The sequence below is a fragment of the Hyperolius riggenbachi genome, chromosome 4 (assembly GCF_040937935.1).
Source record: "Hyperolius riggenbachi isolate aHypRig1 chromosome 4, aHypRig1.pri, whole genome shotgun sequence".
In the NCBI taxonomy this organism is placed as follows: domain Eukaryota; kingdom Metazoa; phylum Chordata; class Amphibia; order Anura; family Hyperoliidae; genus Hyperolius; species Hyperolius riggenbachi.
The window spans coordinates 30,127,688-30,140,106 of NC_090649.1; the positions used below are offsets into that span (position 1 = coordinate 30,127,688).

The 12,419-nt window shown below is 45.0% G+C and overlaps 2 protein-coding genes across 2 annotated transcripts in view; one reads left to right on the forward strand and one right to left on the reverse strand.

Annotated features, from left to right (window-relative positions):
• Positions 1–10,034, forward strand: part of LOC137570320 (C-type lectin domain family 5 member A-like) — a 106,817-nt gene extending 96,783 nt beyond the window's left edge. Inside the window, exon 10 of the mRNA XM_068278965.1 lies at positions 9,743–10,034. Within this exon, the coding sequence (XP_068135066.1) occupies positions 9,743–9,851 (109 nt within the window). The 3' untranslated portion in view covers positions 9,852–10,034. The remainder of the gene's footprint in view (positions 1–9,742) is intronic.
• Positions 1–12,419, reverse strand: part of LOC137570321 (snaclec trimecetin subunit beta-like) — a 902,833-nt gene that overhangs the window by 522,265 nt on the left and 368,149 nt on the right. The gene's annotated exons all lie outside the window — the stretch shown is intronic.

Below are 12,419 nucleotides of genomic sequence, written 5' to 3' on the forward strand. Positions count from 1 at the left end.
GAGGAGCTCACACCCTAATCCTACCATAGTCATACCCTAATGTCCTACATTATTATGTATTTATATAGCACTGACATCTCCTGCAGCACTGTACAGAGTACATAGTCATGTCACTGACTGTCCTCAGAGGAGCTCACAGTCTAATCCCACCATAGTCATAGTCTAATATCCTACCATATTATTATTATGTATTTATATAGCACTGCCATCTCCTGCAGCACATTACAGAGTACATAGTCATGTCACTGACTGTCCTCAGCGGAGCTCACACTCTAATCCTACCATAGTCATAGTCTAATGTCCTACCATATTATTATTATGTATTTATATAGCACTGACATCTCCTGCAGCACTGTACAGAGTACATAGTCATGTCACTGACTGTCCTCAGAGGAGCTCACAGTCTAATCCTACCATAGTCATAGTCTAATGTCCTACCATATTATTATTATGTATTTATATAGCACTGACATCTTCTGCAGCACATTACAGAGTACATAGTCATGTCACTGACTGTCCTCAGAGGAGCTCACACTCTAATCCTACCATAGTCATAGTCTAATGTCCTACCATATTAGTATGTATTTATATAGCACTGACATCTCCTGCAGCACTGTACAGAGTACATAGCCATGTCACTGACTGTCCTCAGAGGAGCTCACAGTCTAATCCTACCATAGTCATAGTCTAATGTCCTACCATATTATTATTATGTATTTATATAGCACTGACATCTTCTGCAGCACATTACAGAGTACATAGTCATGTCACTGACTGTCCTCAGAGGAGCTCACACTCTAATCCTACCATAGTCATAGTCTAATGTCCTACCATATTAGTATGTATTTATATAGCACTGACATCTCCTGCAGCACTGTACAGAGTACATAGCCATGTCACTGACTGTCCTCAGAGGAGCTCACAGTCTAATCCTACCATAGTCATAGTCTAATGTCCTACCATATTATTATTATGTATTTATATAGCACTGACATCTTCTGCAGCACATTACAGAATACATAGTCATGTCACTGACTGTCCTCAGCGGAGCTCACACTCTAATCCTACCATAGTCATAGTCTAATGTCCTACCATATTATTATTATGCATTTATATAGCACTGACATCTTCTGCAGCACATTACAGAGCACATAGTCATGTCACTGACTGTCCTCCGAGGAGCTCACACTCTAATCCTACCATAGTCATAGTCTAATGTCCTACCATATTATTATTATGCATTTATATAGCACTGACATCTCCTGCAGCACATTACAGAGCACATAGTCATGTCACTGACTGTCCTCAGAGGAGCTCACAATCTAATACTACCATAGTCATATGTCCTGTCATATTATTATTATGTATTTATATGGCATGTCAGCGCTAATGTAGTTGAGGGGCCCTACCGGAATCCTTATAGACCTCTGTGAGATAAATGAACAATTTAGGGAGGAGACCCTTTTTTCTGCTGATGCTTCTTATTGGCCGCATTAAGAGTGTATGGGGAACCAGGCAAAAAGCACATTTGAACCCGCTGCCAATGCTCCTCCTTGGTCCTTTGATGTGAGGAATGGAAATCTCCTGAGGGGGGATTCTCATTGGTCCAGTCCATGAACGGCATCGTTGAAAGGTTTTTCTGGGGCTCCCTTATTCCTATTGCAGCTTCAGCCAGCAGGGAGTGGCGGAGGTTCCTGCTGTGTCAGCAGCACTGCAACGGGAAGCGCAGCATTGTCAAGAATTCACAAGAAAAGTGTGGAGGCAAACGTCTGGCTTGTGGCATCTTTCAAACTCAGAGGACTGTCAACTCCTAAGTGAAGTGACAGTGGATCATGTACTTGAATCTGAAAAACACCACAAATAAAGAAGTGTGAGGGTAGATACTATCAGATCAAGCAAGTTGATGCAGTGATGGTCATTTGTCGTGTGTGAGATATCTACCCAAGCCGGTTTCTAGGGGTGGCCAGGGCAGGACATCGCCCCGGGGCACAGCGGTGGAGGGGTGAGGAGCAGGGGCACATGCGGAGGGTGCAGCGGGACTCGCCTCTCCAGAATCCGAATGTGACGCATCTTCTTCCTAGTTCTAGGTGTCCCATCTCACTGGTAACAGTGCTCCTGTGACGACATCACAGGGGGCGCTGTTACCAGTGAACATCATCACAGGGGGCACTGTTACCAATGAACATCATCACAGGGGGCACTGTTACCAATGAACATCATTACAGGGGGCGCTGTTACCAGTGAGATGGGATGCATAGGAAGAAGGAGATGCACTGGGTTTGTGGATCCTGAAGAGGTGAGTCCCGCTGCACACTCACTCACCGCCTATAGGGTAGGTGGAGTATAGGACATCCAGGGGGACAAAGTAGGACACACTGGGGACAGAGGACACGCATGGGGGGACAGAGCACACTGGTGTGGGGACAGAGGACACAAATGGGGGGACAAAGGACACACTGGGGACAGAGGAAATGGAGGGACAAAGGAGGACACTCTGAGGACATAGATGGTGGGGACAGAGGGCACAGATGCTCTCAACCAGAGGGATTGTTTGCGATCTTCAGTGCTCTGCTGCGCATTCTGTAATTGTGGAGCAGGTCCAGAGGGGGGAGATGATCCTCTCTGCTGATCTGATGATCCTCTGTAGGTTATGTCTGTCGCAGGCGAAGTAGCTATCGTACCAAACCAGGATGGAGGAACAGAGGACAGATCAATCATACCGGAGTAGAAGCTCGCCAGAAACTTTTGGGCCATGCCGAACCTGTTCAGTGGGCATAGAAGGACATTTTTCTGCTGGGCTTTCCTGTGGGTGGAGGTCGTGTTGGCCTTCCAGCTCAGGTTGTTTGAAATGGTTGTGCCCAGGAGGCAGACTCAGGCTACTGTTTCAAGTTTTGCCGTCAATGTAGATTGGGGGTAGGGGTTAAAGTCAATGATCATCTCGACAGTTTAGGACCTGCCTGTTCTCACTGCACCAGTGGCATATGTTATCAACCTGCTGACGGTAGGCTTGCTCATCATTCTTGGTAACAAAGCCGACAATGGTGGTGTCATCACCAAATTTGATGACTTGACAGAATCTGTTGTGGATCTGTAGTTATTTGTATAAAGGGAGAACAAGATGGGTGATGTGACGTAGCCTTAATGACTTGGGATCAGTTGGTGAAGAAGTCAGTAATCCACAGGCGAAGGGAAAGGGTGGACCTCCGGTACTGCAAGGTTTTCCTATAGCATACGGGAGGGCTGATGATGTTAAACGCTGAGATAAAAGTCAAGGAGGAGGATTTATTTTATCTTTGTAGACAAAGCACCGCTCTTACTGTATATGTACATTATTTAGGACGACTATTATCTGAAAAATATAAAATTTTATGATACAGTGGGATGCGAAAGTTTAAGCAACCTTGTTAATCATCATGATTTTCCTGTGTAAATTATTGGTTGTTATGATAAAAAATGTCAGTTAAATATATCATATAGGAGATGCACACAGTGATATTTGAGAAGTGAAATAAAGTTTATTAGATTTACAGAAAGTGCGCAATAATTGTTTAAATAAAATTAGGCAGGTGCATAAATTTGGGCACTGTTGTCATTTTATTGATTCCAAAACCTTTGGAACGAATTATTGGAACTCAAATTGGCTCGGTAAGCTCAGTGATCCCTGACCTACATACACAGGTGAATCCATTTATGAGAAAGAGTATTTAAGGGGGTCAATTTTAAGTTTCCCTCCTCTTTTAGTTTTCTCTGAAGAGTAGCAACATGGGGGTCTCAAAACAACTCTCAAATGACCTGAAGACAAAGATTGGTCACCATCATGGTCTAGGGGAAGGATACAGAAAGCTGTCTCAGAGATTTCAGCTGTCTGTTTCCACAGTTAGCAACATATTGAGGAAATAGAAGACCACAGGCTCAGTTCAAGTTAAGGCTCAAAGTGGCAGCCCAAGAAAAATCTTGGATAAAGAGAAGTGACAAATAGTGAGAACAGTCAGAGTCAACCTACAGACCAGCACCAAAGACCTACAACATCATCTTGCTGCAGATGGAGTCACTGTGCATCGTTCAAAAATTCAGCACACTTTACACAAGGAGATGCTGTATGCGAGAGTGATGCAGAGGAAGCCTTTTCTCTGCCCACAGCACAAACAGAGCTGTTTGAGGTATGCTAAAGCACATTTGCACAAGCCAGCTTTATTTTGGAATAAGGTGTTGTGGACTGATGAAACTAAAATTGAGTTAATTGGGCATAACAAGGGGCGTTATGCATGGAGGAAAAAGAACACAGCATTCCAAGAAAACCACCTGCTACCTACAGTAAAATGTGGTGGTTCCATCATGCTGTGGGGCTGTGTGGCCAGTGCAGGGACAGGGAATCTTGTCAAAGTTGTAGGATGCATGGATTCCACTCAGTATCAGCAGATTCTGGAGACCAATGTCCAGGAATCAGTGACAAAGCTGGAGCTGCGGCGGGGCTGGATCTTTCAACAAAACGACCCTAAACACTGTTCAAAATCCACCAAGGCATTCATGCAGAGGAACAAGTACAATGTTCTGGAATGGCCGTCTCAGTCCCCAGACCTGAATATAATTGAAAATCTGTGGTGTGAGTTAAAGAGAGCTGTCCATGCTCGGAAGCCATCAAACCTGAATGAACTAGAGATGTTTTGTAAAGAGGAATGGTCCAAAATACCTTCAACCAGAATCCAGACTCTCATTGGAACCTACAGGAAGCATTTAGAGGCTGTAATTTCTGCAAAAGGAGAATCTACGAAATGTTGATTTCATTTCTTTTTTGTGGTGCCCAAATTTATGCACCTGCCTAATTTTGTTTAACCTCCCTGGCGGTTTATTTATTTTGCCAGGGAGGCTGCAATCTGGTTTTTTTTAAATTAAAAAAAAAATATTTCAGTTGGCTGCATGAAAGCCCACTAGAGGGCGCTCCGGAAGCGTACTTTCGATCGCCTCCGGCAATCGAAAGTAACAAGATAGGCCGCAATGAGCGGCCTATCTTGTTTCGCTTTCCTCGTCGCCATGGCGACGAGCGGAGTGACGTCATGGACGTCAGTCGACGTCCTGACGTCAGAGCCGCCCGATCCAGCCCCTAGCGCCGGCCGGAACTGTTTGTTCCGGCTGCGCTGGGCTCGGGCGGCTGGGGGGACCCTCTTTCGCCGCTGCACGCGGCGGATCACCGCGGAGCGGCGGCGATCGGGCAGCACACGCGGCTGGCAAAGTGCCGGCCGCGTGTGCTGCTTTTTTCAGAACGAAAATCGGCCCAGCAGGGCCTGAGCGGCGACCTCCGGCGGCATACCCCGAGCTCAGCTCGGGATTACCGCCAAGGAGGTTAAACAATTATTGTACACTTTCTGTAAATCCAATAAATCTTCATTTCATTTCTTAAATATCACTGTGTGTGTCTCCTATATGATATATTTAACTGACATTTTTTATCGTAACAGCCAACAAATTATACAGGAAAATCATGACAATTAACAAGGTTGCCCAAACTTTCACATCCCACTGTATTTTCTTTTAATTGACGTTTAAACTAGGAGCTGGAGTTTGTGTGAGTTGGTGCATTTTTTTTCCTGACTCCAGGTACCCAAAAATTGTTCCAAATCGGACTTCACAGCCCAGCTGTAACGTAAACACCTTAAAACTTATTTAGTGTTGTGAAGTACCACAAATCGATGTCTTGGAAGTAAAGTATTGGTTTATTTACTGTACAGGAGACATGCACTGAAAGGTCGGAACAAAAGTTACAGTGGTGTGAAAAACTATTTGCCCCCTTCCTGATTTCTTATTCTTTTGCATGTTTGTCACACTTAAATGTTTCTGCTCATCAAAAACCGTTAAAGAGAACCCGAGGTGGCTTTGTATAACGTTAGTGGGGCACAGAGGCTGGTTGGGCACACTAACACCAGCCTCTGTTGCCCCATGGTGTGTGTCAAAGACCCCCCTGCTCACCGCTATCCTTCCCGCAGTGCTGGCGACACGCAGCGCGTCGCCAGCACAATGTTTACCCTAGCGCTGTCTGTCAGCGCCGCTCCCCCGCCTCCTCCGCATCGCCGCTACCCGCCCTCGTCCCTTCCCTCCAATCAGCGTGAGGGAAGGGACGAGGGCGGGTAGCGGCGATGCGGAGGAGGCGGCGGAGCGGCACTGACAGACAGCGCTAGGGTAAACATTGTGCTGGCGACACGCTGCGTGTCGCCAGCATTGCGGGGGTATAGCGGCGAGCAGGGGGGTCTTTGACACACACCATGGGGCAACAGAGGCTGGTGTTAGTGTGCCCAACCAGCCTCTGTGCCCCACTAACGTTATACAAAGCCACCTCGGGTTCTCTTTAAATATTAGTCAAAGATAACATAATTGAACACAAAACGCAGTTTTAAATGATGGTTTTCATTATTTAGTGAGAAAAAAACCTCCAAATCTACATGGCCCTGTGTGAAAAAGTGATTGCCCCCCTTGTTAAAAAAATAACTTAACTGTGGTTTATCACACCTGAGTTCAATTTCTGTAGTCACCCCCAGGCCTGATTACTGCCACACCTGTTTCAATCAAGAAATCGCTTAAATAGGAGCTATCTGACACAGAGAAGTAGACCAAAAGCACATCAACAGCTAGACACCATGCCAAGATCCAAAGAAATTCAGGAACAAATGAGAACAAAAGTACTGTAAATGAGATCTATCTGTCTGGTAAAGGTTATAAAGCCATTTCTAAAGCTTTGGGACTCCAGCGAACCACAGTGAGAGCCATTATCCACAAATGGCAAAAACATGGAACAGTGATGAACCTTCCCAGGAGTGGCCGGCCGACCAAAATTACCCCAAGAGCGCAGAGAAAACTCATCCGAGAGGCCACAAAAGACCCCAGGACAACATCTAAAGAACTGCAGGCCTCACTTGCCTCAATTAAGTTCAGTGTTCACGACTCCACCATAAGAAAGAGACTGGGCAAAAACGGCCTGCATGGCAGATATCCAAGGCGCAAACCACTTTTAAGCAAAAAGAACATTAAGGCTCGTCTCAATTTTGCTAAAAAAAAAACATCTCAATGATTGCCAAGACTTTTGGGAAAATATCTTGTGGACCGACGAGACAAAAGTTGAACTTTTTGGAAGGTGCGTGTTCCGTTACATCTGGCATAGAAGTAACACAGCATTTCATCAAAAGAACATCATACCAACAGTAAACTATGGTGGTGGTAGTGTGATGTTCTGTGGTTGTTTTGCTGCTTCAGGACCTGGAAGGCTTGCTGTGATAGATGGAACCATGAATTCTACTGTCTACCAAAAAATCCTGAAGGAGAATGTCCGGCCATCTGTTCGTCAACTCAAGCTGAAGCGATCTTGGGTGCTGCAGCAGGACAATGACCCAAAACACACCAGCAAATCCACCTCTGAATGGCTGAAGAAAAACAAAATGAAGACTTTGGAGAGGCCTAGTCAAAGTCCTGACCTGAATCCTATTGAGATGTTGTGGCATGACCTTAAAAGGGTGGTTCATGCTAGAAAACCCTCAAATAAAGCTGAATTACAACAATTCTGCAAAGATGAGTGGGCCAAAATTCCTCCAGAGCGCTGTGAAAGACTCATTGCAAGTTATCGCAAACACTTGATTGCAGTTATTGCTGCTAAAGGTGGCCCAACCAGTTATTAGGTTCAGGGGGCAATTTCTTTTTCACACAGGGCCATGTAGGTTTTGAGGTTTTTTTCTCACTAAATAATAAAAACTATCATTTAAAACTGTATTTTGTGTTCAATTATGTTATCTTTGACTAATAGTTAAGGGTTTTTGATGAGCAGAAACATTTAAGTGTGACAAACATGCAAAAGAATAAGAAATCAAGAAGGGGGCAAATAGTTTTTCACACCACTGTATATACTCCCAATTACACATTACAATCATTCCTCCTACTCCGACAATGATTGAATACTTACAAAATATCTGAGCTAACTATTGGAACACACAATACTGCATACATGAATACATATAAATTCTTAAACAGATGAAGTCAGTTAGTCATTAATTATTAGAGGTATTTGCTTCCATAGTAGATTGTTTAACCCTCCTGGCGGTCTATTAAAAACCACCAGGGGGCAGTGCAGCAGTTTTTTTTTTTTTTAAATCATGTAGCGAGGCTAGGTGCAGCAGCATCCCACCACCCTCTTCAATCGCCTCCGGCGATCAAGCCCGTCCGGAAAGCCCGTTCTGAACGGGATTTCCAGTTGGGCTTCCCCCGTCACCATGGCGACGGGCGGGATGTCGTCACCGATGGCGGGATGTCGTCACCGACGTCATGACGTCAAAGGGAGTCCCAATCCACCCCTCAGCGCTGCCCGCCACTGATTGGCCAGGTAGCGCATGGGGTCTGGAAGGGGTGGGGGCGGCGCGGTGGGTAGCGGCGAATCGGCGTGTAGCGGCGGCGATCGGTGTGCACACGCAGCTAGCAAAGTGCTAGCTACGTGTAGCAGAAAAAAAAATTATGCAAATCGGCCCAGCAGGGCCTGAGAAATCCTCCTGCGTGGCTTACCCTGAACTACGTTTGGGGTTACCGCCAGGAAGGTTAATTTAAAGTTAGTTTGGCTGATGAGATTCACAGGGCTATATATCTTCAAGACAGCACAAATCATCCCTAGTAGCAGTGGCGTAGCAATAGTGGTTGCAGAGGTAGCCACCGCATCAGGGCCCTTGGGTCAGAGGGGCCGTTGCTTAAGCACAATATTAGCTCTCTATTGGCCCTGTGCTGGTAATAATCACTTCTATAGATGCTTTAAATAGTAGTAATCATTAACAAAACTGTTTCCCATCCCCTTCTTGCATCTCTGACACTGTGGAAATTCTTGGCAGGTTTTGGTGCGCCATATCAATTGTTATGTATAGAGTGCTTGGGGGCCCCCATGTAAAACTTGCACGGGGCCCATGGCTCCTTAGCTACACCACTGCCTAGTTGCACATTCCAAACCCATGAAACCATGTGAAAGAAGAGAACTAGTCTTATACGAGTAACTGTATAAAACAAAGGGAGTGTGGCAAAATGGCTTACTGGTGGCCATTTTATTATTTTATCAATTTTACTTCACTAGTACTAATTCTCCCCATATTCCAATTTCTTTAATACATGTTTTTTTGAGTAACTTTTGTAAATCAAGCAGAATTTCTGAACTGGCAGATAGCATTATAAATGTTTATGGTAATTGGGAGGTCTTCCTTCTACCGTTGGGCAGCACGGTGGCTATGTACGGTTGGCACTCTTGCCCTTCATCACTAGAGTCCTGAGTTTGTAGACATTATCCAGTCTGAATGATATCCGTGTGTGTGTGGAGGGGGGGTCCTCCAGGCATTCTAATTTCCCCACATCCCAGAATCATGTTGGTTGTTAGTTTTCTGTCCCAGAAAACCAGGGCTGTGGAGTGGGTCCACAAATCATCAGTTTAATAAAACACAGACTCCGACTCCAGGTGGCCAAAATTGCTCCGACTCCTTAGCTTAGACTGATACTTACCAGGGTTTTGGAGTCGATACAAAAATCATCCGACTCCTTAGTTTATGAAAACACTGACTCCAGGTAACCAAAAATTGCTTTGACTCCTCAGCCCTGAATAAAACTGGCCTTAGACTTTGGTGGGCGCATTACATTGTGAGCCCCTCTGGGATGAATTGAAGCCCTTCGGAAGATCCTTTATGCTGGATAAATGCCTTGCAAATAATAATGTTGTGTTGCCTTTTTTGTCTTGTAGGCATGATAATGGTTTGCAAAACAAATGCGCAATCTACGACAAGGGCAATGTCATAGCGTTTGACTGCACCACCGAGAGGATATATTACATATGTGAGAAATCTCTTTGATTAGAAGACAAGGCAGGTAGCCATGGACTTACATTTTGAGTGTGAAGACTATAATCCACCATCAAGCCTATGGATCCCTGGTGGCGGACGAGAAACGAGTTCCTGAGCAAGCAGTCTTTGCCACGAAATTAGTGACGCTGACTTTATGGGACTTAATTCCCTGATCATGCTGGATTAATTGCTTGTACTTTGAATGGCTTTTTTTTTTTTTTTTTTTTTGTGTGTGTGTGTAGCTCACACCTCCCTCCCCTCTGTCTGTCCTTATTACAGGTCATTGCATTTTCACTCTAAGGGCCCGTTTCCACTATGGCGAATTCAGGTGCATTAGCGACACATGAATTTGCATAGTAATGTATTTTAGCGTGGCTGTTTCTATTGGATGCGAAAATCGTATGTCGCCGGAAAAAAAAAATCAGATGGCTCTATCCTAATTTCCTGCACACGGGAAGTGCGAATTGCACACAATTAATTTAATGGGAAATTCGCTTGCGGTTTTATTGCACTTTTTTTACTCAATTTTGCAAGCGTTTTCACTGCCAATAAAGTTTTTTTTTCTTTAACTACTCTACGACCAATTGGCGTCAGGTCCTGGGGCCGGCTACTGCAGGAGATCGTGCGCAGGCTGCACGCGCAACTCCTACTTGAGTTCCGCCCCGCCTTCAGTCTCAGGCAATCGCTGCTCGGCAAAATCGCCATCTAATTAACATGTACAGCGCTGCAATCAGCAGCAGCGCTGTACTGGGGACAGCTGTGTGACACAGCTGTCCCCCTGGGGCACTAGAGAGCGATCCGCTCTCATAGGCAGAAGCCTATGGCAGCCGATCACCAGGATTGGCCGGCTGGGGGAGGGAGGGGATTGTTAAAAAGAAAAAAAAAAACAAATCGTAAAAAGTCACATAAAACACACAAATATCTATTTAAAAGAAAATAAACAACTGGGGGGCGATCAGACCCCACCAACAAACAAAGAACATTTATATCGCACTTTTCTCCTGGCGGACTCAAAGCGCCAGAGCTGCAGCCACTGGGACGCGCTCTATAGGCAGCTGTAGTGTTAGGGAGACTTGCCCAAGGTCTCCTACTGAATAGGTGCTGGCTTACTGAACAGGCAGAGCCGAGATTCGAACCCAGGTCGCCTGTATCAGAGGCAGAGCCCTTAACCATTACACTATCCAGCCACTCTTGGTCGTGGGAAAGGAAGAGGGGGGGGGGGTCACTTGTGTGCTGTTGTGCGGCCCTGCAGCTTGGCCTTAAAGCTGCAGTGGCCATTTTAGTAAAAATTTGCCTGGTCTTTATGGAGGTTTACCACTGTTGTCCTCAAGTGGTTAAAGAGAGACAGGAAGGAAGTCAGGGTATGCTAATTTCTGTAAAACAACTCAACATATTACAGCTTCCTTCTTGATCATCAAATAAAGAAGGGGTTAAAATCTCATAGAAAAAAATGTGAATTCGCATGAAAACGCATATAGAAGTACCGGTTCGCATGCGCTTTTTATCAATGTGAATTGGACTAGGTGTAGCGGAAACGGGCCCTAAAACCTTAAACACACACACACACACACACACACACACACACACACACACACACACACACACACACACACACACACACACACACACACACACAAAAAACGAATAGAAAAATGAACAAGAATGGTATATTTTCACTAGGAGGAGTAGTACACTTCACTGAAGGTAATTGATACCATTTCTGGTTGCAGGACTAATGATCAGATTGACTTGTAATTTGATCATTGCTGAGCAAACACAGCAGAGAAAGTTTTCTTGCTTTCCCGCTGGCTACAGAAAAAGCTTCTCTGCATTGTTTACTCAGCTCAATACAGCTCAACACAATCTGATCATTTTGGAACAGCAACTGCAATCTTGTCAATTAGCTTCTCAGTGAAGTCGACTTTTAAATTATTATGGGAACCATGGTGGGCAATACCTTAGAGGCGAAGGGGGCAATTGCTTAAGGGCCCCTGAGTGCTGCTGGGCCCCCAGGTCTCCCCCCAACTTGTGTTCCATAGGGCCCCTGCACTGTTTTTGCAGCACCTCCCGCTCCCCTAGATGCTTCTTCTTCAGTATCCGTCCGTTACGTAATAACTTGCGCCAGTAATGAAGAAGAGGTGTCCCTGTGAGGATGGAGATGTGAGCCCACATACTAACAGCAGCATGACTGGACAGGTGAGTCGCAATGCTGATATAAATGGTGCAGGGGCCCCGGGGAGCACATTAAAGCGGAATGAAACCCAGCATTTCTTCTTTGCTCAAAAAGATTATTTACAGCATTTTTTTTTTTACTAGAACAGCATTCAAAGGGTTAACACAGGACTTACAAGCTCCCTGCAAATTCGAACTAGAGATGTTATCTTGTGTTTACTTAATTGTATCAAGTGAGGAATGTGACACATTCTCTGACTGTGCAGAAGCTGCTGGACACAGACAGGCACTCAGAAAGCATTTCTGCTTAAATTAAAAGATGAATAAACCTGTTATGAATACAATGCAAAGTCAGCATTTCAGACCAATAAAAGTGTACTTTGGGAACTTTTATTTTCTAAATGA